At 33.9% G+C, this 23241-nt stretch overlaps 1 protein-coding gene across 1 annotated transcript; it reads right to left on the bottom strand.

Moving 5' to 3' along the window:
* Nucleotides 1-16899: 16899 nt before the first annotated feature.
* Nucleotides 16900-18551, bottom strand: LOC141695895 (CENP-B homolog protein 2-like). Its single transcript, XM_074500102.1, has one exon. It carries the CDS (start codon nt 18517-18519, stop codon nt 16900-16902), a length of 1620 nt encoding a protein of 539 aa, XP_074356203.1. The 5' UTR covers nt 18520-18551.
* Nucleotides 18552-23241: the final 4690 nt, after the last annotated feature.

The following is a 23241-nucleotide window of genomic DNA, read 5'->3' as shown; positions in this document are numbered from 1 at the left end:
GCTATAATAAGATTTTACGTATATATTACTGCATTTTTAGCTGAATTGGCTACAATAACATTCTCTATTGATAACTTTGTTATAATTTGATTTGTAATGCAAAATCAAATCTGATATTAATGTTTTTCTGTGTACAACCTATAATTTATGTTCCCAGGTTCTTGTCCCTATTTAGACCAAATATTTGAAGCCCCTTGAGTAAATTCGTAGACTCCAGAAATGTCTTGGAATTGTTGCAAGAATACGTTAATCTTCCTACCTAAGGTATAATGGTGTAAATTTTATTTACATGGTTCTTTCTAATTAAGTATTGGGTGGCAGAGCTGCAAGGTCCAGTAACTATTTTTGTGCAGAACTTTATACAACTTTACATGTTGTGCAGAACTTTTATACAACTTCACATGTTATTTAGTTCACCACTTTCTATAATCATGGAGTATGCAATATCCTACAGTGGTGATATCCTATTTAAACCTGCAGAAGGTGTAATGTGGCCGATAGAACAATAGGTCCAAAATGCACTTGAGCTTCCTATAAAATATAAGTTTTCCACAAGTAAAATGGAGTTGGAGTGTACACTAGAGTACTATAATCTATATAATTATGGTCTGGGTACTTCTAAATTCTAACATGTTGGTCGTTGCTACTTACCATAAAGCATTATAATTTCTCTTATTGGGAACCAAATGCAACATTTTATCGACCATATTATATAAAATTGTCAGAAACTTGTTACTGTTGCCATATTATATAAAATGCAACATTTTATTCTATAGAAGTTGAAAAAGATTATTCCCTTGTGCCATCCTGGCACCTTCTATACTTTAAATTTTGAAATCTAATTCGCATTGAGTGTTCATGTTTGAAGTCTGTGTTTCACATTCAAATTGCATCCTGTAATTTGAATGCCTATCTGACGGATGGAAAAATGATTAGTGATTGATGTGTTATGTCATTCAATATAAATGTTATATTCATGAACTATACACGAGTATAGAGCGTTGTCAGTTGCATGTAAAATAGCTTTGAAACTACAAAAATTGTGATGTACCAGTTATGTCCAACTCAACCGTGCGATGACCAACTATGTAAATATCATTATGTGCGGTGCATCATTGTGATCTCTCCAAACTCAACTAAAGGAGTTACATAGTGATATGGTAAAGATAAGCTTACTTTTCGGGGATTTTAAAGATAAGCTTGTAGGTTTTTACAGAGAGAATTATGTTTTGCTTATGTGATAATTAGCATAGTTTTGCTAATTTTGTTGTAACTTTGATTATTAGGAGTGTTTAACTTGTATATAACGCGTATGTGATATTAAGCATATTTTTGCTTATGTGATAATTAACATATTTTTCTCATTTCGATGTTCTTGTTGCAGTCCTCATCTATTATAGGTAATCACGTGAGCAGCTGGACTTCTGTATCGAATATCTGCAACTGCAGATTAGTTACAAATTATAGCATTTGAGTGTATTTTATAGACTTTATGTTACTCATGTGGCACTGGAACTAATGTTTGTTCATCACTACGTCATATATAATATAGATTTTTTGAGAAGAAGTGGAAAAGCTTCAAATCATAGGCCTGAAGGCTCCACCTCACAGAGATTTAGCAATAAACCCAGATAAGAACAAATAACCAGAAGAAAAGTCATAAAGACAGTTACAAGAGAGAAGATTCGGGGACTCCAGCATCAAATGACATGCAACACATAACGTGAAAGCAATTAAACTTCATGTTGATACAGATGAAGAGAAGAATGTTGAAATTAATGAAGCTACTAAAGTTGAGAAAGGACGTGGTACTTGTTGATCCTAGATACTGTATTATCCTTACAGGACTTGCTCAACTAGAATTTAGTTTCTTAGAAATTTATTCATTTTTTCGTAATAACAATTCATGAGTTTATATTTATTATATAAATTGAGTTGTTACTCTAATTATTCTTGCAACATTTTCATTTATATTTTAGAGTGAAATGGTTGTCTATTTATTATTATATTTATGAAAATTAAAGGAAAAACAAGCAATAGAATATAAATTTTAAAAAATTATTATGTGGGCCCCACATGTGGGGCCCACCATTCAGGAAGAAATTCTAAGATCTTTTGCAACATAATAAGTTTGTTACTATAGAGTCCAAAAGATGTTTCTATTGAGATCTATAGTAACAAAGAATGGAATGTTGCAATAGAGTAGGTGCTATGTTACCATAGATATCTATACTAACTAGCTACGGGTCAACATAACTTTGATGTTGCCTTAGCCCTTTTTGGGCCTTTAACAATATTTTTTTGGTTCTATAGCAACACAGTTGGGGGGTTGCTTAAAGCAATCTATGGCGTAGTGAATCAAAATAAAATTAGAATGATTTTATATCAAAAGTATTTTACTAAAATAATTCATTAAATTAAATTATTTCAGTTCTGAGTTATCGAGAAGTCTAAGAATAATTCGAGAAGTCTAAAATATATATTTTTAGAGAACTCTATGAATCAACATATGTCGAGATCTCTACAAGGCTTATCGAGAAGTCGTGATGGGACTTGTCGAGAAATCCTTGAGAAGTCAGGAAAAAGACTTATCAAGAACTCTATCGAGAAGTCTCAAAATGACTTGTCGAGAAGTCATTTAGACTTATCGAGAACTCAGTTCTCTATATACTTTTATTCTTTTCAGTTATGTCTTATATTAATTTTATATATTAAAAATGTAAATTAACAGTTAGACAGTTTCTCATAGAATTTGAAAAATTCCAAGTTGAATTTTGAAGTTTGAAAATAAATATACAGAGAATTCTAAAATATTTATAAATCATATTCCACTTAATTTCTAATTCAATCAAATTAATTTTGATTTATTAGAAATTAATCTACTGCAACACATTAGCTGAGTTCTTGCCTTTAGGATGAAGAATTTAACATTCCAATTTTACCAAAAAGTCGAGTGAAAGTTGTTTCATCCAAATGTTTAGTAAAAATGTCAGCTAATTATTTTTCAGTTGGAACAAAAATGAGCTCAATAGTACCATTTGTAGCATGTTCTATAATAAAATGGTACCTTACATCAATATGCTTAGTTCTAGAATGATTAACTGGATTAACAATAATAGATATGGCACTAGTATTGTCACACGTGATTGGAATTTTGTGTAACACTAGGTCATAGTCCATTGGTTGATTTCTAATCCAAAGCACTTGAGTACAACAACTTCCAGCAACTATGTATTCAGCCTCAGCTGTGGAAGTTGACATAGATTGTTATTTCTTATTGTACCAAGATACAAGTCTTTGACCAAAAAATTGACAGTTTCCACTAGTATTCTTTATGTCAACCCCGCATCCAGCAAAATTTGCATCTGTGTATCCAACAGCTTCAAATCATGTTCCCTTAGGATACCATAGTCCCAAGTTTAGTGTTCCATTAAAGTATCTGAAAATTCTCTTCACAGCCATCAAATGTAATTCATTAGGATTGGCTTGAAATATAGCACACAGACATGTTGCAAACATGATGTATGGTCTACTAGAAGTTAAATACTGCAAAGATCCAATCATTCCTCTATAACCTGAAATGTCTACACTTTTCTCTTTCTTATCTTCATCCAACTTTTTAGTTGTATATATAGGTGTTGATGCAGGTGAACAATAAACCATTCCAAATTTCTTCAATAAATCTTTAGCATACTTGGTTTGGCTGACGAAGATTTCATCACTTCTTTAGCTGACTTGGAGTCCAAGAAAGTAACTTAATTCTCCCCTCATGCTCATCTTATATTCACTCTGCATGAGTCTTAAAAATCTTTGACATAATTTTTCATTTATAAAACCAAAGATGATATCATCCACATAGATTTGAACGAGGATCATAACACCGCCATGCTACTTGTAGAATAGAGTCTTGTCAATTGTTCCTCAAGTGAATCCATGTTTTATAAAAAAATTCTGACAGTGTGTCATACAAAGCTCTAGGTACTTGCTTCAATCCATAGAGAGCCTTTAGCAATTGATAAATAAAATCTGGAAGTTCTGGATCTTCAAAGCCAGGTGGCTGTTGCAGATAAACCTCTTCTTCCAACTCATCATTTAAGAATGCACTCTTTACATCCATTTGATACACTTTGAAGTTTGAGTGTGCAGCAAATAAAAGAAAGATCCTTATTGTTTCAAGTCTTGCAACTGGAGCAAAGGTTTTATCATAATCAATTCCTTATATTTGTGAGTAGCCTTTTGCAACCAACCTTGCTTTATTCCTTGTTATAATTTCATTTTCATCCATGTTATTCTTGTATACCCACTTTGTTCCAATTATGCTTCTATTCTTTGGGGCAGGAACCAACTTCCAAACTTTGTTTCTTTTAAATTGATTTAGCTCTTCTTGCATGGCAGATATCCAGTCAGGATCAAGTAGAGCTTCCTCAGTTTTTTAGGCTTAATTTGTGAAAGAAAGCATGCATGCAGACATTCATTTGCAGTTGCACTTCTAGTCCTCACTCCAATATTTGAATCACTAATAATTGCATCTCTTATGTGACTCTTATCCCATTTTCTGGTGTGATTTTGTTGACTTGAATTTTATGCATTTTCTTCACCATTGGCATGACCAGTAAAACTTTCTCATCTTCCCCCCCTGAGTTTGTGCCATCAAATTCAGGTGTATGAGATAAGTTTTCATTCTCATGATTCACTTGCTTAGTTGACTCTTCATTCATTCTGTTGTTTGTATTGATCTAAGCTTCATCTTCAGAATCATTATCAATGTTTAGATTTTCAAACTTAAGAGCTTCAGCTTCATTCTCATCAAGGTATTCTAAGCCTAAACACTTGTCATCATCAAAAGTCACATATGCGCTCTCCATAATTTTCTTTTATTTAAGCACATAAACTCTGTAGGAATTTCTCTCCAATAAATATCCCATAAAAATTGCTTCGAAAACTTTAGAATCAAATTTTCTCACATATTCAGAGTTGTCTTTTAGCACAAAGCACTTGCTTTCAAACACATGCAGATATTTCACAGTAGGCTTCCTTTTTGACAAAATTGAGTAAGGCGACTTTCAAAGATTTTTGTTGATGAGATATATGTTTTGAGTGTAGCATGCAATGTTGACAGCTTTTTCCCAAAAACTTGTTGGCAAATTGGCATCTTGCAGCATTATTCTATCAGCCTCAACTAGAGTTCTATTCTTCCTTTCAACTACCCAATTTTGATGAGGTGTCCTTGCAGTTGAGAACTCTTGAACAATACCCTTGTCTTTGCAGAATTCATTTAAAATTACATTCTTCAATTCTGTGTCATTGTCACTCCTCAATCTCTTCACACAATTTTGATCTTCAGCCTACTTCTCAATCTTCTTAATGTGTTCAATAATGATGTATGGAAATTCATCCTTTGAATGCATAAACTCTACCTATGAGTACTTTGAGTAGTCATCCACTATCACAAGTGCATATTTTTTTCTATAAATAGATAAGACATTAAATGGTCCAAACAGGTCTATATGAATAAGTTATAACAGGGCACTTATTGAATTCATAGTTTTGCTTTTGTGACTGGACCTTTTCATTTTACCTTTTTGACAAGCCTCAAAAACTTCTTCTTGAGCAAATTCCAGATTTGGCATGTATCTCACTAATTAATTTTTCACCAAGGTATTAATGGCTTTGTAATTCAGGTGAGAGAGCTTCTTGTGCCACAGTTTGCTTTGCTTAATAGATGCCTTGGTATAGAAGCAACATATGTCATCCTTATTTGCTGAATATATATCTGCAATAAACAAGCTTCCTTTTCTTGCTCCTTTCAAAGCAACTTCACCAGTTTTTATGCTGATAATTGAGCAGTTTCCTTTGTCAAATGAAACCTTGAATCATTTATCTGTGAATTGACTGTCACTCGGGAGACTCACCTCAAGACTAGCTACCAGTGCTACATTTTCAATGACAACATTCCCAAAAATTAACTTGCCATATCCCATTGCGAATCCTTTGCTGTTATCTCCAAAAGTTATCAATGGGACAGCCATCTCCTCAAATTTTGATAACAGAGTTTATCGCTTATCATAAGTCTGGAGCATCCACTATTAATGATCCATATGGATCTCTTCATTTTCCCTGCACACAATGAGAATTAAGTGTGTTTAGCTACCCAAGCAGTGTTGGGTATTTTCTTCTTTTTAACAGAACTTGCAGAAGTAGAAGTTGATGATTCAGAAAGAACAGTGTTCAGTGATTGATTTGCATTTTCCTTTTTAGCTGTAGACCCAAGGTTAACTTCTTTGAGATCTACTCTCAGTTTATGACAGCTTGGCATCATTTCATATTGCAAAGAATGCAATCAAATTTGTCACATATGGAATAGGGATCTTCAGTCTTTGCTTCATTGTATTTGCATGCTCCCACTTTTGGTTCACTAACAGCCTTTTTACAAAGGTGAGTTAGGTGATTGGTTGAGCCATACTTCTAACATTGTTTCTTGAGAGCATCTGCAACAAATGCAAAGTTATTTCTCTTGTCCACTCCAATTTTCCCATTCATATTCTTCTTCTTCTTTCTTGCATTCTCAGTCTTGATTTCCTTGATTGGTGTCTTAGAAACTTGATTGCCCACGGGCTTCTTCTTAATATCAGTATTTGGAGTGGTTTCTTCATTTTTCTTTTCATTGTCTTCATCTGCAAGTTATTGCTTGATGACCAACTCAACCTCACTGAAATTAACCCCACATGCCTTGAACAAAGGTGCATCAACTTTTCTCAGCATAACTGTGACATCTTGATCTGCAATTCCCTTACCTTTGTCACCTTCAGTTTTCTTGTTACTGTTCAAGGCATTATAGTCCAAACCAGTAGCTATATTAGCACATGATTTTTTCTTCTCATGGTATTGTCCAACCAACTGAGATGCATTTCTGAAAGACTTCAATTTCACCTTATTCTTCTCCAATTTTTCCCTCAACACAGCTTCAATTTCACTTGCACACTTGAGCTTGTTTTTCAAATATTCATTTTCTTGCTTGCAAGTTTCAAGATCTACAAGCTGCGGTTCCAATTCTTTCTTTTCAATCTAAAGCTTCTCATTTGTTTTTGACAGTCTACTAACTTCCTCAGTAGTTTCCACCATATTTGTATGGATATGAAACATCTCTATACTCATCTTTTCAACAATTTTCTTTATATTGGCTTGTATTTTAATCAATGGTAGTTAGAGTTGGTACCTCTGATTTTAATGAGGATGATTCTCCTAACTCTAGATCCATAAGTGCATAATTTTCAAATTCTTTATTCTCATCATCTTCATCAGTGTCATCCCAACTCTTGCCTTCAGCTATGTAAGCCTTTACCTGTTATTTCTTCAAAAGAGTTTCATACTTTGCTTCCACTTCCAGATAGGCTTTGTCCTTCTTCACTTTCTTTGGCTTCATGCACTCGGTTGTAAAGTGTCTCAACTCATCACAGTTAAAGCACCTTATTTTTTATCTGTCAACATATCCAGTTTTGTAGCCACCTTTACTAGCTGAGTTAAACTGAGTTATTGGTTTCCAGTTGTTGCTATTTGGGGACTGTCCCTTGTTCTTGAAAAACCTTGGCTTTTTAACCCTAATGTTATAGAATTTTCTAGCCAGGTAAGCCATTGATTGATCCATCTCATCTAGCTCATCAAGAGTGTAGTATTCATCTTCATTTAGCTCCAAAATAACTTGTTTCTGAGGTCCCTTGTTCTTTTTCTCAACAACATTAATGACTGAGTTTAAGCATCTTGTTCATCTTCACTTGCTTCACCGTCATTGACAACTAAGGCACTAGATCCATCAACCACATGTCCTTAGTTTGCCTTCAATGACTTTCTTTGTAACATCTCAAGCTAATATGTTTTCAAGATCCCATATAAGACTTCCAGTGTCATTCTACTCAAGTCTCTTCTGTAATATCCGGGATATATCATGTAATAATTTTTATCAAGAAATAAATATTCTGTGATTATTAAATGAATTTTAGTGAATTATCTGTTAAGTGGTATCTGTGTTTGGATGTGTAAATATGATAAAATTTGAGTATTTTAATTTTTGTAGATCCAAAATAAAATATAGATAATTGTGATATTTTTCTATTAATTTTTATGTTGTTATATGGTTTTATAAGTGATTTATGGGTTTTATAAATTATTTTTCCGAGTATTTATAAACTATTTTGTATAATCGGGAACCAACCGACTTCAACCCTTTTTACGTTTTTACAACCCGGAAGTCTCGGGAAAACTCCTTCCGAACCGAATTGGAATATTCTGAGCATTTTCCATGTTTTGACCTTTTCAATCCGGAGTATGGTTTTCCCTGCGCGGGTCCCGACGTAAAATTTCCGATATAATATTCGTTTTGGTAAATTGATAAAACCCGTATTTTCGAGAAACATGATCTTTTCATTAAACTATTATATAATCTTCTCGTAATACGTGTAACCAAAGCGCTAAGACCAAGTCTGTATTTACAAAATAGACATATTTGGATAATTATCCTAAAACCGGTACGATTTGGATCTGTTTTATAAAATAAACGTAATATTTTATATATGATATGATTCAACGGGGTACCAATCTTCCGTAAATATAAATAGCCAATACAGTATTGTATTTGGTACAGATAATCATTTGTAAACAATAAAATTATATAATTTCCAGAGAAAAATCCTAAAATTAATCGCGTTCTTTATAATCAAACGAAGATTCGAAGGCGTTATCGAACTCCGATTTGGGCGTGCAAGTAGTTGAATCGAAGCTCTTGACGAGTACAACCAAGTTCTACAATCCATATCACTGCAGAAACATCAAGTAATTTTCTGTTTATTTTATTAAATTCAAATTTAATTAGATTTAAATTAGGACTTTTTGATTTTGATGTTGTTTGTGTGAACTGATGGTTACATGTTGTACATGATTAAATTCTGAACATTTTGGTATATTATACTCTTGATTTGTTGTTCAATAACATGATTAAAGTTGAGTTTGATCCTCGAATTAAAGAAATTATGGTTTATATACTTTGAATGTTCTTAATTAAATTTGGGCGTTTTTGATTCCAGGGTTATTGGTTGATTTTGAGGATTGGGTTATGTTCCTTATTTGATTTACAATCGATTTGTGTATCTGTTTGCAACGAACAATTCCAGGAATGGTTTAATCGAGTTTCGCCAGATATTCGCCGAGTTTTTCTTATTTTCGTCTGAGAATCGAGGGGTTGTTGTTTGTGCTAGTCGACGTCCCTGTGTTGCCAGGATGATTTAAAATGGTTTCCCATCAAAACCCTAATCAAACAGAGTTGAAAATGGCTCGATTTGAGCTAGCCAGAAAACCGGCTATCGCCGGAATCTGGAAATCCAGGCGGCGGGTCGGGACTATTCTTCGCGACCCGGTTCATGACCCGTTTTTGATCCTCTTTCTGCTGAGTTTTAATTCCAGAACATGTTTTTGATTTCCTTTTTATAAAATTCATTGTTTAATTTCTAAAATTTATTTTTAATTCCAAAAATCATTAATTTAATTCTGAAAATTATTTTTAATTCAAAAATAAATCCGAATTATTTATTTAATTAATTTTAGTTAATAATTAATTATTTAATTGATCAATTAATTTAAATATTAATTGGTTAATTGATTTAATTAGTTATTAATTAATTTCAATTAAATATTTAATTTGGATTTAATTATTTCTTTGATTTAAAAATTCCAAAAAATAGTTTCGAGTTTTAAAATATTATTTTAAATTATTTTCAAGGCTCGATAATTATTATAAAATGATTTTAAAGTCATATTTGGATATTCGAACCCTGATTAATTGTTTATAAATGATTTAACAACCCGTTTTAATTCCGAAAAATATTTAAAAATTCGTATTAAATACCAGAAAACCATTTTAACCCTGAATCTTCTTTGAAAAATTATTTATATCAAATACCTTGCGTGCTATGTGTTATGTGCTATCTGATTAATGTGTTATATGGCTATGTGCTTATTGTTTGGTTGTTTTAGTCATAACTTTCAATCCGTAAATTGGATTTTGGTGAAACGAAGGGTAGATAAAATCTTATGACATCTACGTGACGATTAGAATAATGAGAGATGAATATTGATAGATACTTATGATGCCTAGCAGAGTAAGCGAGGCGTAGAAAAAGGAAGCAGGTGATCAGAAAATGGAATCGATGCGTAAAAAATTGAAGCAAGTGATCAGTGAATAGAAGCGAGGTATAGAAAAAGTAGACAAGTGGTTGTTGAATAAAATCATTAGACAAGTACAAGTGAAGTTGGAATCATCTGAGATAAGGAAAGTACTTTTGAACCTTTCTCGAGATATATTGCAAATATTTCTAAAAACTCTCGTGACATATTATTAATATTCAAAATAGCCCTGCTTTATATTGTAAGCTCTTTGAATCATTCGGTCTTGAACCCTGATCACATCATTTGATCTTTGCGTTGTAAGCCTTATTCTTTGTAAACCATCCATTGTTGATTTACCAGTTATTAAACCACACAAATACGATACTACTCCACAAATACATACCCACCATCCATCTAATGATTCTCCTACAGGCTGGAAGCCATTCTTCAAACATACCTTGATATACCCTTGTGATACTCATAAATTGCATTACGCTTTTATACAAATGTTTAATCGCTGTTGATTATGATCCTGTTTTATTGAAATATATTGTTTATCGTACTGAACTATTTTAGAATTGGATAGTTTTCTTAATGTGGACCAGATTCGTAGTCAGACCAGATTCGTGGTCGAATTAGGCCAATGGGTGCCTTTGGATCTTGTTTATAGAGCAGAGCTGTGTGCCTTGCTCGGGGTTAGTGCGTGACTGATCGGGCAGCCTAACCTTGATTTTAAAATTAAAAATAAATATCCAATTCTAATGATTGTTTAACAAAAAACTTGATTCCTCTGAATCATCTCATTTGATCATTGTTTAACCTCAGTTATCGTTAGTATGACTTGCTGAGCTAGTTAGCTCACTCTTGCGAATTTGTTTATGTACTCTATAGTTAAAAAGGAAAGGATTGATAGCGAGGTTTCCCAGTCCAATATGCGAGCTAGGATTCCACGACGAGTTGGATCGAGCCAGCAGAAGCTTTATATTATAGTTTAGATATGCAAGCTTGTAAGAATAATTTCATTATCAGTTATAAGTTTGAACTAGTTGGGATTTGGTATGATGTAATAAAAGTTAAGGATGTGGCTTGTTTTCATACTTTAACCTGTTGCAATCCGTGGTTGCGTAAAGCAGGGTCATTGCAAATAATATCTCATATACAGGTTTATATAGTATGTGTGTTGTGAACCCCAAACTTCTGACCCGGTTTTGGAGGGCATCACATCTTCCTTCTCTAATAGCTAATATTTTATGTTCAAAGTGGTCAGGAAGGGCAAGAAAAATTTTTAGGTTAACCTCCTTAGCTTCATAATATTTATCAATTTTTTAAATCTTTCAAAAACTTCAATAATTCCTTCTTTAGGCTTGACCATGAAACCCTTATACTGAGACACCAATATTCTCCTTTGATTTGGTCTTACTTCCTCTGTATCCTCACACAGAATTTCAATATTTTCCCAAATCTGTTTGGCTATGTCACAGTTGACAATATTATTGTACAATACATTATCAAGTGACTCGATTAGTATTAGTTGCAAGCCACTGTCCAGAGAAACCTTTTCCTTTTCAGGCTCTATGTATTTTGAGGGGTCTTTAGGGGCAAAGTGAGCTGGAATGACCATATCTCCATCAGTAGATTCATCAACCCTTTCCATGGGGATAAAAGGCCATTCTTCAGAATTTGGATATACATGAAGTTGGCCATCCTTATGACCATCATCATCTTTTTCTTCCAAAGTGTATAGTTGATTTTATCCAAAGCTGGTATCTTGATACTGCTTATCTTTTGTGCACTCATTCTTCTAAGATCTTTATCTGTTTACTTTCAGATTTGGCTCTAATACCACTTGTTAGATATTGAATGCAACACAGAGGGGGGATGAATGCATTTCTCAAATATTTAGCCTTTTTAACTTGTTTGGATTTTAGGTGAATAAAGTAGTTTAGATTTTACAGAGATACTGTTTACAGAAATAATCAAGCACAGTATTTTTAAAACTCACTTAATTTGTATCAATTAAGTTGGTCTTTCTACAAATTCTTTGTTCTTAAGAAAATAAAAACTCGGCTTCCATCTTGAGAGAATATAAGAAAATCTAGATATATTTGTTACTTTTGAACTAAGGACCAGTGCATGCTTTATAGACTAGCAGCACGGGTTTGCAAGACTTGCACTAAAATGTACTAAACTACTATCTAAAACAATATTTTTTTTCCATTTCTAGCTTAGCAAATATGTGCAGAATCTTACATGTCTGTGACCATCCTTTGTCCAATTAATCTTGGCCATTGATCTTGTATTCTTCCAGCTACTTTGTACACTTTTCAATCTAGTGAATAGATCGTTTGTTGACTGATAATCTTGAATCTTGAACTTTTTTGCATTCTGTATTTTAGAGGCATGTCGAGATCTCCAGTTTGTTCTATAGAGAAGTGACATCTCGATAAGTATAATGACTTATCGAGATCTTTGAGTTCTCTATAGGTATACTTGATTTGTCGAGGTCTCTAGATCCTTACAAATGAAATGACTTGTCGATATGTCTGAGATCTCTAAATGTAGAAATGACTTGTCAATATCTCTGAGATCTCTATATACATATTTTGATTTATCGATATCATTGAGATCTCTATGTGAGAAATTGACTTGTCGATATCTCCAATACTTCACATCTTTATTTGACTTGTCGATATTTCTGAGTTCTCCACATGCATAAATGACTTGTCGATATCTCCTGTAACACCCCCAAATTCGGGGTCAGGGATCCGGGTTGTCACGAGTTCCATTTCCCTTAATAATACTTAATCTTAACAATCAACCAACTACTGCGTACTGTGACCCCACAATATACACACACACACCACAAGTTATAGTCTCAGAGATGAATACCAAAAATAACACAAGTCATTTTATTCCACAGTTATAAGTCATTACACTTCAAAAGGGTTTCTGAATAAATTTACATATTCTTTGCCATTATTACAATTCATAATATACATAAGTCTGATACATCAATAGTTGAAAACCTAGCCTATTGGTAGTTTCTACCCCAGCTACGGCGGCATCAACGCCTACAGGAAACTGCGGAACATTTCCTATCCGCTCGCGAATTGGGAGCTTGATCCTGTTCATCTTGTCTATCTGTTGTTGTGTGATGAAAGAAGAGAGTAAGGGTGAGCAACAAGCCCACCGAAATAATATGTATAATAATTAACAATATAAGTGCATTCTCATAGTACTCATGAAATTCTTGGTCAAGAAGAAATGAACCAATTTTGATATCTTAACGCGACCAAATCGTAAAATATTCAGTTCATAAGTATATATACTTTTCAAAATCTTAGAATCCTCTTCCATGCATAATATAGATAGAGTTCCAGTTTATAACTTGTATAAAATATCGTTGCAAGGTGATCTCATATATCTAACCTTGTCTCAACGTTTTTCTGAAAATCTTTGTCATGCATAAGATAATCATTAACTAGATATAAGTTGAAAAGATGAAGTTACAAGATACTCCAATATACTTATATCTTTTCCGAATACTACTTGAACTACCACCGTTCAAGGTATAATCAGTTTCAAAAGTTCATCACATAGATGAGACTACAAGATAAGATTTGAATAGATTCAATCTTTGAAATATTATTGAATGAAATGAAGTTACGAGATACTTCATTAAGTCCCGATATATATATATCCATATATATCTCTCATACATTTCCTGAAAACCTTTGTCATGTAAAGTATGAACAGAGTTGCAATATCCAATGAATTTGGAAAGAAAAGAATTTTGGCATAAACCCGATATCTTGTTGATCAGGCAAAGATACCCATTAAGTAACCTTTTCTACTGTAGATGGATGAATTCCTCGCCGGTCATCACCCTGGCCGTATTAGGACCTGGCGCTAGACCGTTACCCGGCCACTCACGCGTGGATGGACTGTCACCCAGCCTCTTACACCTTCATAGACCGTACCCCGGCCTGTCGCTTATGTCGACTCAATTAGATGGACTTACTTCCCGAACATTGGGCAAGTAATCAAATTATTTTCTCAAAACAGCAACCATGTTGCAAATATAAAATACACCACAGAGCCGGATCCCTTAGATTTTTTGAGCGAGTATTCAAGTTCCCTTCGAAAGGAAGATCTTAAATTTGATAACGAGTTTTGGGATCCGCTCTAACTTTTAAAATTATTTTGAAGACTCGAAAATATTTTTGAGAATGTTTGGAGTAATGCTGATTTAATAAAATAAATCAGTCCCGATATGTTGGAGGATATCTGAATATTATTATTTAAATAATATTCCCATAAGGATAATCTTTATAAAAATAATTGAAGTAGAAGTTTTAAAACTCATACTTGAAATGAATAATAAATAACCAAAGATATACTTATACGAAAGTACGATCTTTATTTGAATAATCGAAAATAAGTTTGATTATCAAAACATTATTTTTTAATAAAATAAAGAATATTATTTAATAAAATAAGTGGAGTCATAAGTCCTCGAATGAATATTCAAAATAATATTCATTAAATAAAATAAAGCGGAGTCATAAGTCCTCGAATGAATATTCAAAATAATATTCATTAAATAAAATAAGTGGAGTCATAAGTCCTCGAATGAATATTCAAAATAATATTCATTAAATAAAATAAAGTTATCTAATAAACCTTATTCGATTAATAGTTTTAAAAACTATATATATATATATATATATATATATATATTATACTCGGGAACATCGACTCCCGGTTTGGAAAATGTTCACTTTTGGGTCCCCTATACTAAGGGTATACGCAACTACTGTTTATCTCTAGCATAGGTATTATGCAACTTATAAGCATTTTAATTAACAAATAGATATCAAGATTACGAAACATGCATGCATATAAATATCATATCACATGCTCCAATATATCGCAAGACTTTGCTAATAATAACCATGCACTTATACCAATATAATGCATATACATAAATACATCACAATAACAGTATAACGGGTAGAAAACTATCCTGAGTGTTCCCGGATAGACTTAAGCTTAGAGTGGGTCCGATAACCTATGAACAATAACATAAGTCGGAATTAAACCCTGGTCGCTTAAAAAACTAGACTTTAACCAATTGAACCCTAACGTTCGCTTATGGTCATTTCTACGCTTAACAAATCACATAAGTCGTTCGAGTACCCTCGGCTCCACCATTTTTAATAAATTAACCGTTACGAATTTTAAGGCGACGCTTTTGCGAATACCCTACCAACTGCCTAATCCACTTTACATAATTGTTTCATACTCCAATTAGTCATTTAAGGGCCTTAACCAAGGTTTCAAAGTAAGGCGAGGGGTAATGGTTCGCTCGCGAAATGCCGTTACTTAAAACGGTCGTTTCTCCTAAACCGTAAATCGGATTCAAGCGAACCACATATCAAAACGAAGCTCGTAACATGAACTATCTAAACATAGCAATGGTCAGAATCTTACAGTGAGTTCATGGGTTCTGAAGTTAAGAACAAAAACAGTCTAAGGTAAATCAGACATTATGACGGCTATGTTTACGCGATTACCAAAGTTTAAACTACTCCAATCAACCATAAATCAACCACAAATCAACCCATAACCACCAATACCACCATACTTCATCCAAACCTTACTAACTCAGTCCATAACCTCATGATTTTTCCAACTTATTCAATCTCAAACAAGAGCTACTAACTATACTTAAGGTTCATCAACCAACAACCAAGATTTATAACCCAAAATCATTACAATTCCAACCAAACTCTAAACATACTGTAGGATTTTATCTATCACAGAAGCATGGTAAAACAATTTTACACATATAAAATCCAAATAAAAGCATATAAATCGTGATTAAAACATATGGGATCGATTTCTAACCTTTAAAAGCGATCCAAGAACAACGAGCGGAGGTCCCTAGCAGCTGCTCCTCAAGTGTGAAGCACTCCACCGATATCCACCAAGAAAACGATGTAATGAAGGAGGAGGAGGAGGTGGAGAGAATTAGGATTTTGTAAATCTTTTTGGGTTGAGGCAAAAAGAGGGTTTATAATAGTATATTTATTGGCAAAATTTTCAGCTGAAATTTTTTCCATAAAATATTATTATTATTAACCCTTTATTATTCTCACTAATAATTACAACACCTTTTAATTATTAATCCTTTTTCTAAATACTTTAGAAATAATTCTCTCACTTGATTTAATTTCCAAAAATTAAATTGTTAATTAATAATATTAAGAACTTTTTCTTAATTAATTTATAATCAATTAAATCTCATTTAATCAATTATTAAATTTGCCAATTAATTATTTATTTCATAAATAAATAATTATCAGCCATTATTAATTAATTCCTTCACCATTAAATCATTCTCTTTTATGGTATGACCCTGTAGGTTCAATATTAAGCCGGTAGTAGAAATAAATAATAATAAAACTATTTTATCATTATTTATATAAATTCTCTAATTCATTAAATATGATTAATTAATTACAGTTAAACCTCGATTAAGTAATATCCGATAAAGTAATAACCTCGCTTAAGTAATAATTTTCATCGGTCCCAACTTGGGCCAATGTTGTAAAGTAATATTCTCGCTAAAAGCATAAGATAATAAAAAATTCGAAAGTCATTAAGGGCCCAAGTAATATGTAAAGTAATAATTCCATAATTATATATATATATACTGTATAATGTATATGATTACAAAATTTAATTCTTATTAAAATATGAATCTATTGTAGCTTGTTTCTTCTTTCCACCAAAGCCAAAATTAATCTCGTCCTTGACTTTATGTAAAGCAAAAATAACTCCTGGTATGTTTTGCTCGTGTTGTAACAAGTAATTGTTCAAAGTGGTGAGTGCTTGAAATGCTTCCTTTGATGACACGCTTGGGATGACATTGCTATCGTCGGGTTCAGGATCAGTCCCTTCATCAGTGCTCATTACCGACTCAATGATTTCTTCATCCGTAGGTGATTCCATAACCGCATCATTCTCGTTTGGATAGTTTAAGAGATGCTCGACATCCATCACATTCCTATATCGTAAATTAGAGATAACTTCATTTAATCCTTCGACACCTTCATTTATTTCTCCAAGTTCTTGTTCATCATTTTCTTCTGAACGAATCTTGCAATGCCGAAAACAATTTGCAATTGTGGTTATTTTCACATCAATATTCCAAGCCATGTTAGCAAAACTAATAGCATTCAAGATATTAACTTTTTCAGGATTTGTTGCATTAACTTCAAGACTTTGCAACATGCTAGAATATAGACGACGCCGATAGTGAACTTTAAATGCTCGAATAATTCCAGCATCGCATGGTTGAATCTTAGATGTTGTGTTAGGAGGTAGAAAGAACAACTCTGTATTTCTCAAGCCTTCAACTATTTTTGGATGAGCAGGACAATTGTCAACAATCAAAAGTACCTTCCTGCCATTCATTTTACTATCAAACCAAGTAACAAATTCTTGAAAAAGCAAGCCAGTCATCCAAGCCTTCTTGTTAAAACGATACACACAATTAAGATTGTTTATATTCACATTTTTAAAGCACCTAGGATTGGCGTACTTACCAATGATCCAAAGTGGAACTTTGTCAGACCCATCACCGTTGCAACACACAACTACAGTGATTCTCTCTTTATCTTTTTTGCGGCCCTCTAGCTGTTTGGTAGCTAGTGAATGGTCAGCTTCAAGTCGATAGAATAATCCCGTTTCATCCATGTTATAAATATCTTTCAACTGAAATTGATCCAATTTTGATCGGATGCCTGGCAATGCATTTTCAATGTTCTCCATCATCACTGAACCACTTTCACCAAAACGCCGATAAGATTTGATTCCATATCTTGCCTTGAAACGTTCTAACCATCCACTGGAAAAGCTAAAATCGGAATTACTTTCCCCATACATTTTCTTCATTAGCTCCTTTCCTTTTTCTTGAATGATTTCTCCAGACATATTAACTTTATCTTGCCTTTGAAGAAACCACTCAAACAAAACTTTCTCTAACTCTGGATATTTTGCTGATTTGTGTTTTTTGACATCACTTTGTTTCCTCTCGTCGGACAAGTATTCCGAGGCTCTCTTGAGTGTGTTTGATATAGTTGATTGACTGATATCTAAGTCATATTTTTGATGTACCCATGCTTGTAAATCTTTCTGGCTTACACCTGGATTCTCCTTTTTATATTCACAAATAGCACTCCTTATCTTATCTGTGATTGCTGATTTTTTCACTCCTTTTAGATGATGCGAAGACATTGGTGTATACTGTAAAACAAAGTTGATATTGTATGTGTCTGTAGTGTACCATTCTATCATTTTATATAGTTAATCACAAAGTCTTATCATTAATATTATGGTATCTCTTCATGTATTTTTATTTAAGAATTACAATAAATATTAGATGGTTGAGTTTCAATACAACGTACACAACACATGTTACCTTTATGTACTGATCTGGTGCAATTTTAATATGCATGCATCTAGTTTTTGGATATAAGTAATCATAATAAAAGTAATTTTAGATCAAATACATTGCATGTGATTAATTCTAGTTTTTATACGTACATTATATATTATACTGTACCACGTAAACATAAAAATTCGGTAAAGTAATAAAATATTACTTTATCGATAAAGTAATAAAATATTATTATATCGATAAAGTAATAAATTCGGTAAAGTAATATTTTTTCCCGGTCCCAAGGGTATTACTTTAAAGAGGTTTAACTGTAATCATATTTATTCTACATCGTGAGGGATACTTCTCAGCATATCGCGACTATCCGGATAATACGAATTCACTGCTTAGAATACCAAGAACCTATTCAGTGAGTAGTTACCGTACAATCATTTCCTTCTACCCTGCAATGTCACGATTAAATACAAGGCATGGAACTTGTGTCAAGCCTATCTTATTTAATCACTTGCTTTCCCATTCACTATGCTTAGTTCTATTTAATGTAAATTAGAAACTCCTTTCTACTTTCATTCATTCTGGCCAGAGATTCCTGAACTAGCATAAGTGGATCAGCATTGAACATTCTCTTCCTTCACTGGAAGGGGTAGATCCTTTATTGATCATACACTATCTTCGTGTACAAATTCCTATACCCAGTAGAGCCCTTATAATTGTCCCTGGAGACTAAGAACTAAACCAAAGCACAGTTTAGTGTACACAGGATGACTATGATGATCTCAAGTCTAAGGATACTTGTACAACTATCACTATGTGAACAACTGCTGACACGTGATTGAACTCCATCAGTTGTTCAGCTGTGTGAGTCATGTTCAGTGAACTTATTCTATAATAAACACCTACATATTAGTTATAGTGTCACCACACAAATGTCTATGAGAACAGACATCCTTCATAATGAAGCAAGCATAGTATGTACCGATCTTTGCGGATTATTAATTACCAGTTAGTAATCCTACGACCAGGAACTATTTAAGTTTAGAGTTATCATCTTTTAGGTCTCATTATTTTGATCTCATCACAATCCATAAAAAGCTTTACTCTAAACTGTGATATATCTTATTTAAACACTTAAAATAGATAGAGCCCGCAATAAAAAACAAAACAAGTCTTTTATTAATATCAATGAAATCAAAAACAGATTACATAAAAGTTATTCCTAAATCCTCATACTTGATTGGACTTAGGACATTTCTCTTTCAATCTCCCACTTGTACTAAAGCCAAACACTCTGATATCTAATACCCATCTTGTCTTTATGATGATCAAAGTGACTTTGAGAAAGTGGCTTTGTGAGTGGGTCTGCTACGTTGTTATGTGTGTCAACTCTCTCGACGTTGACATCTCCTCTTTCAACAATCTCCCTAATCAGATGAAAGCGCCGCAGGACATGTTTGGAATTTTTATGAGACCTAGGTTCCTTGGATTGTGCTATTGCTGCGTTGTTATCACAATACAACACAATAGGCTCTTCAACGCTAGGAACAACTCCCAACTCAGAAACAAATTTCCTCATCCAAATGGCTTCTTTTGCAGCCTCACTTGCAGCTATATATTCTGCTTCCGCTGTGGAGTCAGCCGTTGTAGACTATTTGGAACTCTTCCAACTAATCGCACCACCATTCAGAGTAAACACGTACCCTGGCATGGATTTGCTATCACTTTCTGATTGAAAACTAGAGTCAGTATAACCCTCTATTTTCAACTCAGATTCACCACCAAAAATTAGAAAAATGTCTTGAGTCCTTCGCAAGTACTTAAGGATATTTTTCACTGCTTTCCAGTGGTCTTCACCTGGATTGGACTGATATCTGCTCGTCACACTAATTGAATAAGCAACATCAGGCCTTGTACACAACATCGCGTACATGATAGATCATATTGCTGAAGCATAAGGAATCTTACTCATACGCTCTTTTTCCTCAGGTGTCTTAGGAGATATTTTTTCGGAAAGGGACACTCCATGGCTCATCGGTATGAGACCTCTTTTGGAGTTTTCCATGCTAAACCTTTTAAGCTCTTTCTGGATGTATGTACCCTGGGTAAGACCTATCATTCTTCTTGATCTATCTCTATAGATATTCATACCAAGAATGTAGGATGCTTCTCCCAAGTCCTTCATGGTGAAGTTCTTTGATAGCCATACTTTGACTGATCGCAGCATCGGTATATCATTTCCTATAAGAAGTATGTCATCTACATACAATACAAGAAATATTACCGCGCTCCCACTAACCTTCTTGTAGACACATGGTTCATCTATATTTTTGATAAAACCAAACTCTTTGATTGTCTCATCAAAATGGATGTTCCATCTACGAGAAGCTTGCCTTAAACCATATATGGTTCGCAGCAGCTTACACACTAGGTGTTCATTTCCCTTGGAAAGAAAACCCTCTGGCTGTGTCATATACACTTCCTCCTCAAGTTCCCCATTGAGGAAGGCCGTTTTCACGTCCATTTTCCAGATCTCATAGTCGTAGCAAGCAAAATCCGAATTGATTTTAACAGGGCTACAGGCGAAAAAGTTTCATCAAAGTCAATCCCTTGCCTTTATTTGAATCCTTTTGCCACGAGCCTGGCCTTATAGGTCTCCCTCTGGCCATCTGCTCCAATCTTTCTTTTGTATACCCACTTGCACCCAATAGGCTTAACACCTTCAGGCGCCTCAACCAGAGTCCATACTTGGTTGGTATACATAGATTCCATTTTGGATTTCATGGCACTATGCCATTTCTCTGAGTCAACACTACTCATAGCCTCATTATAGGTCACAGGGTCGTCATCATCAATGATTGACAACTCATTGCCATTCTCAATGACAAGGCCATAATACCTCTCAGGTTGGCGAGACACTCTCCCTGTCCTACGAATGGGCTGTTCCACAGAAGGTTGTTCAGTCTGAACAGGTGTTTCCACTTGATCCGTAGTAGTTTGTGCTTCTTGAACTTCATCAAGTTCAATTTTGCTCCCACTGTTTCCTTCAAGGATAAACTGCTTTTCCAAGAAGGTAGCATGTTTGGAGACAAACACCCGATGATCGGTGTAAAAGTAATACCCCAAAGTCTCTTTAGGATATCCCACAAAATTACATTTTACGGATCGAGATTCCAGCTTATCTGGGTTAACTTTCTTGACATAAGCTGGATATCCCCAAATCTTAACGTGTTTAAGACTCGGTTTCCTTTCTTTCCATATCTCATATGGAGTTTGAGGAACAGATTTGGAAGGCAACTTATTCAGTAAATATGCTGAGGTTTCCAATGCATAACCCCATAGGAATACTGGAAGATTCGCATAGCTCATCATGGACCGAACCATGTCTAACAAAGTTTGATTTCTCCTTTCAGATACCCCATTCAATTGTGGAGTATATGGAGGAGTCCATTGGGAGACTATACCATTTTCTTTGAGATAATCTAGAAACTCTCCATTCAAGTATTCACCACCTCGATCTGATCGAAGAGTTATAATACTATGTTTGGTTTGTTTCTCCACTTCATGTTTATATTCTTTGAACTTTTCAAAGGCTTCAGACTTGTGTTTCATCAAATACACATATCCGAATCTAGATCTATCATCTATGAAAGTAATGAAGTATGAAAATCCACCCATGGCTTGCGTAGACATTGGTCTACATACATCTGTGTGTACCAATCCTAGCAAATCTGCAGCCCTCTCTCCATGTCCACTAAATGGAGATTTGGTCATTTTACCCAATACACAAGACTCGCATGTAGGATATGATTCAAAATCAAAGGGGTCTAGTAACCCTCCCTTATTCAATGTCCGCAGTCTATTTTCACTAATATGACCTAGCCTATAGTGCCATAAATAGGTCAGATTTTCATCATCTTATTTTCTTTTGTTAGTTTGTTCAATCTGAAGTAAATCATGCTCTACGTCACATACATACAGAGCATTATTTAAAATACCACGTCCATAAAGAACATTATCTCTAAGAATGGAACATTCATTATTCTTAATAATAAATGAAAAACCATCCAAATCCAACATAGGAATAGAAACAATATTCCTCACAATAGAGGGAACGTAATAACAATTATTCAAAATAATAGTCTTGCCCGTAGGCATATGTAAACTAAATGATCCTACAGATATGGCAGCAACCCTTGCTCCATTGCCCATACGTAGAATCACCTTATCTTTTTCAAGAGTCCTACTTCCCTTTAGTCCTTGCAACGAATTGTAAATATGAGAACCACTGGCGGTATCTAATGCCTAAGTAGAAATTTGACTTAGTGACATATTAACTTCGATCATGAACATGCCTGAATCAGAAGCAGTAGTCTCACTACCCTTCTTCTTCTTTAATTCTGCAAGGTAAACCTTGCAGTTCCTCTTCCAGTGCCCCAACTTGTTACAGTGAAAGCAAACAGCTAAATTAGGACTAGTCAACTTGTGAGCATCTAGTATGCTCCGGAGTGATAGTGCAGAAGACATGACGAATATAGTAAATCTGTAAATGATAAACACATAACAACACTTAGCAAATATTCAATTTCATTTCAAAACACTATATGAATCGGGTCTTTATTCAT

Source organism: Apium graveolens, chromosome 11 (genome assembly GCF_009905375.1).
Source record: "Apium graveolens cultivar Ventura chromosome 11, ASM990537v1, whole genome shotgun sequence".
In the NCBI taxonomy this organism is placed as follows: Eukaryota; Viridiplantae; Streptophyta; class Magnoliopsida; order Apiales; family Apiaceae; genus Apium; species Apium graveolens.
The sequence above is the reverse complement of the archived record's forward strand: the minus strand, read 5'-3'. Positions and strand labels throughout refer to the sequence as shown.

Coding starts and splice junctions, on each gene's coding strand:
- LOC141695895 (XM_074500102.1), bottom strand. CDS start 18,519: ATGATAGAATGGTACACTACAGACACATACAATATCAACTTTGTTTTA.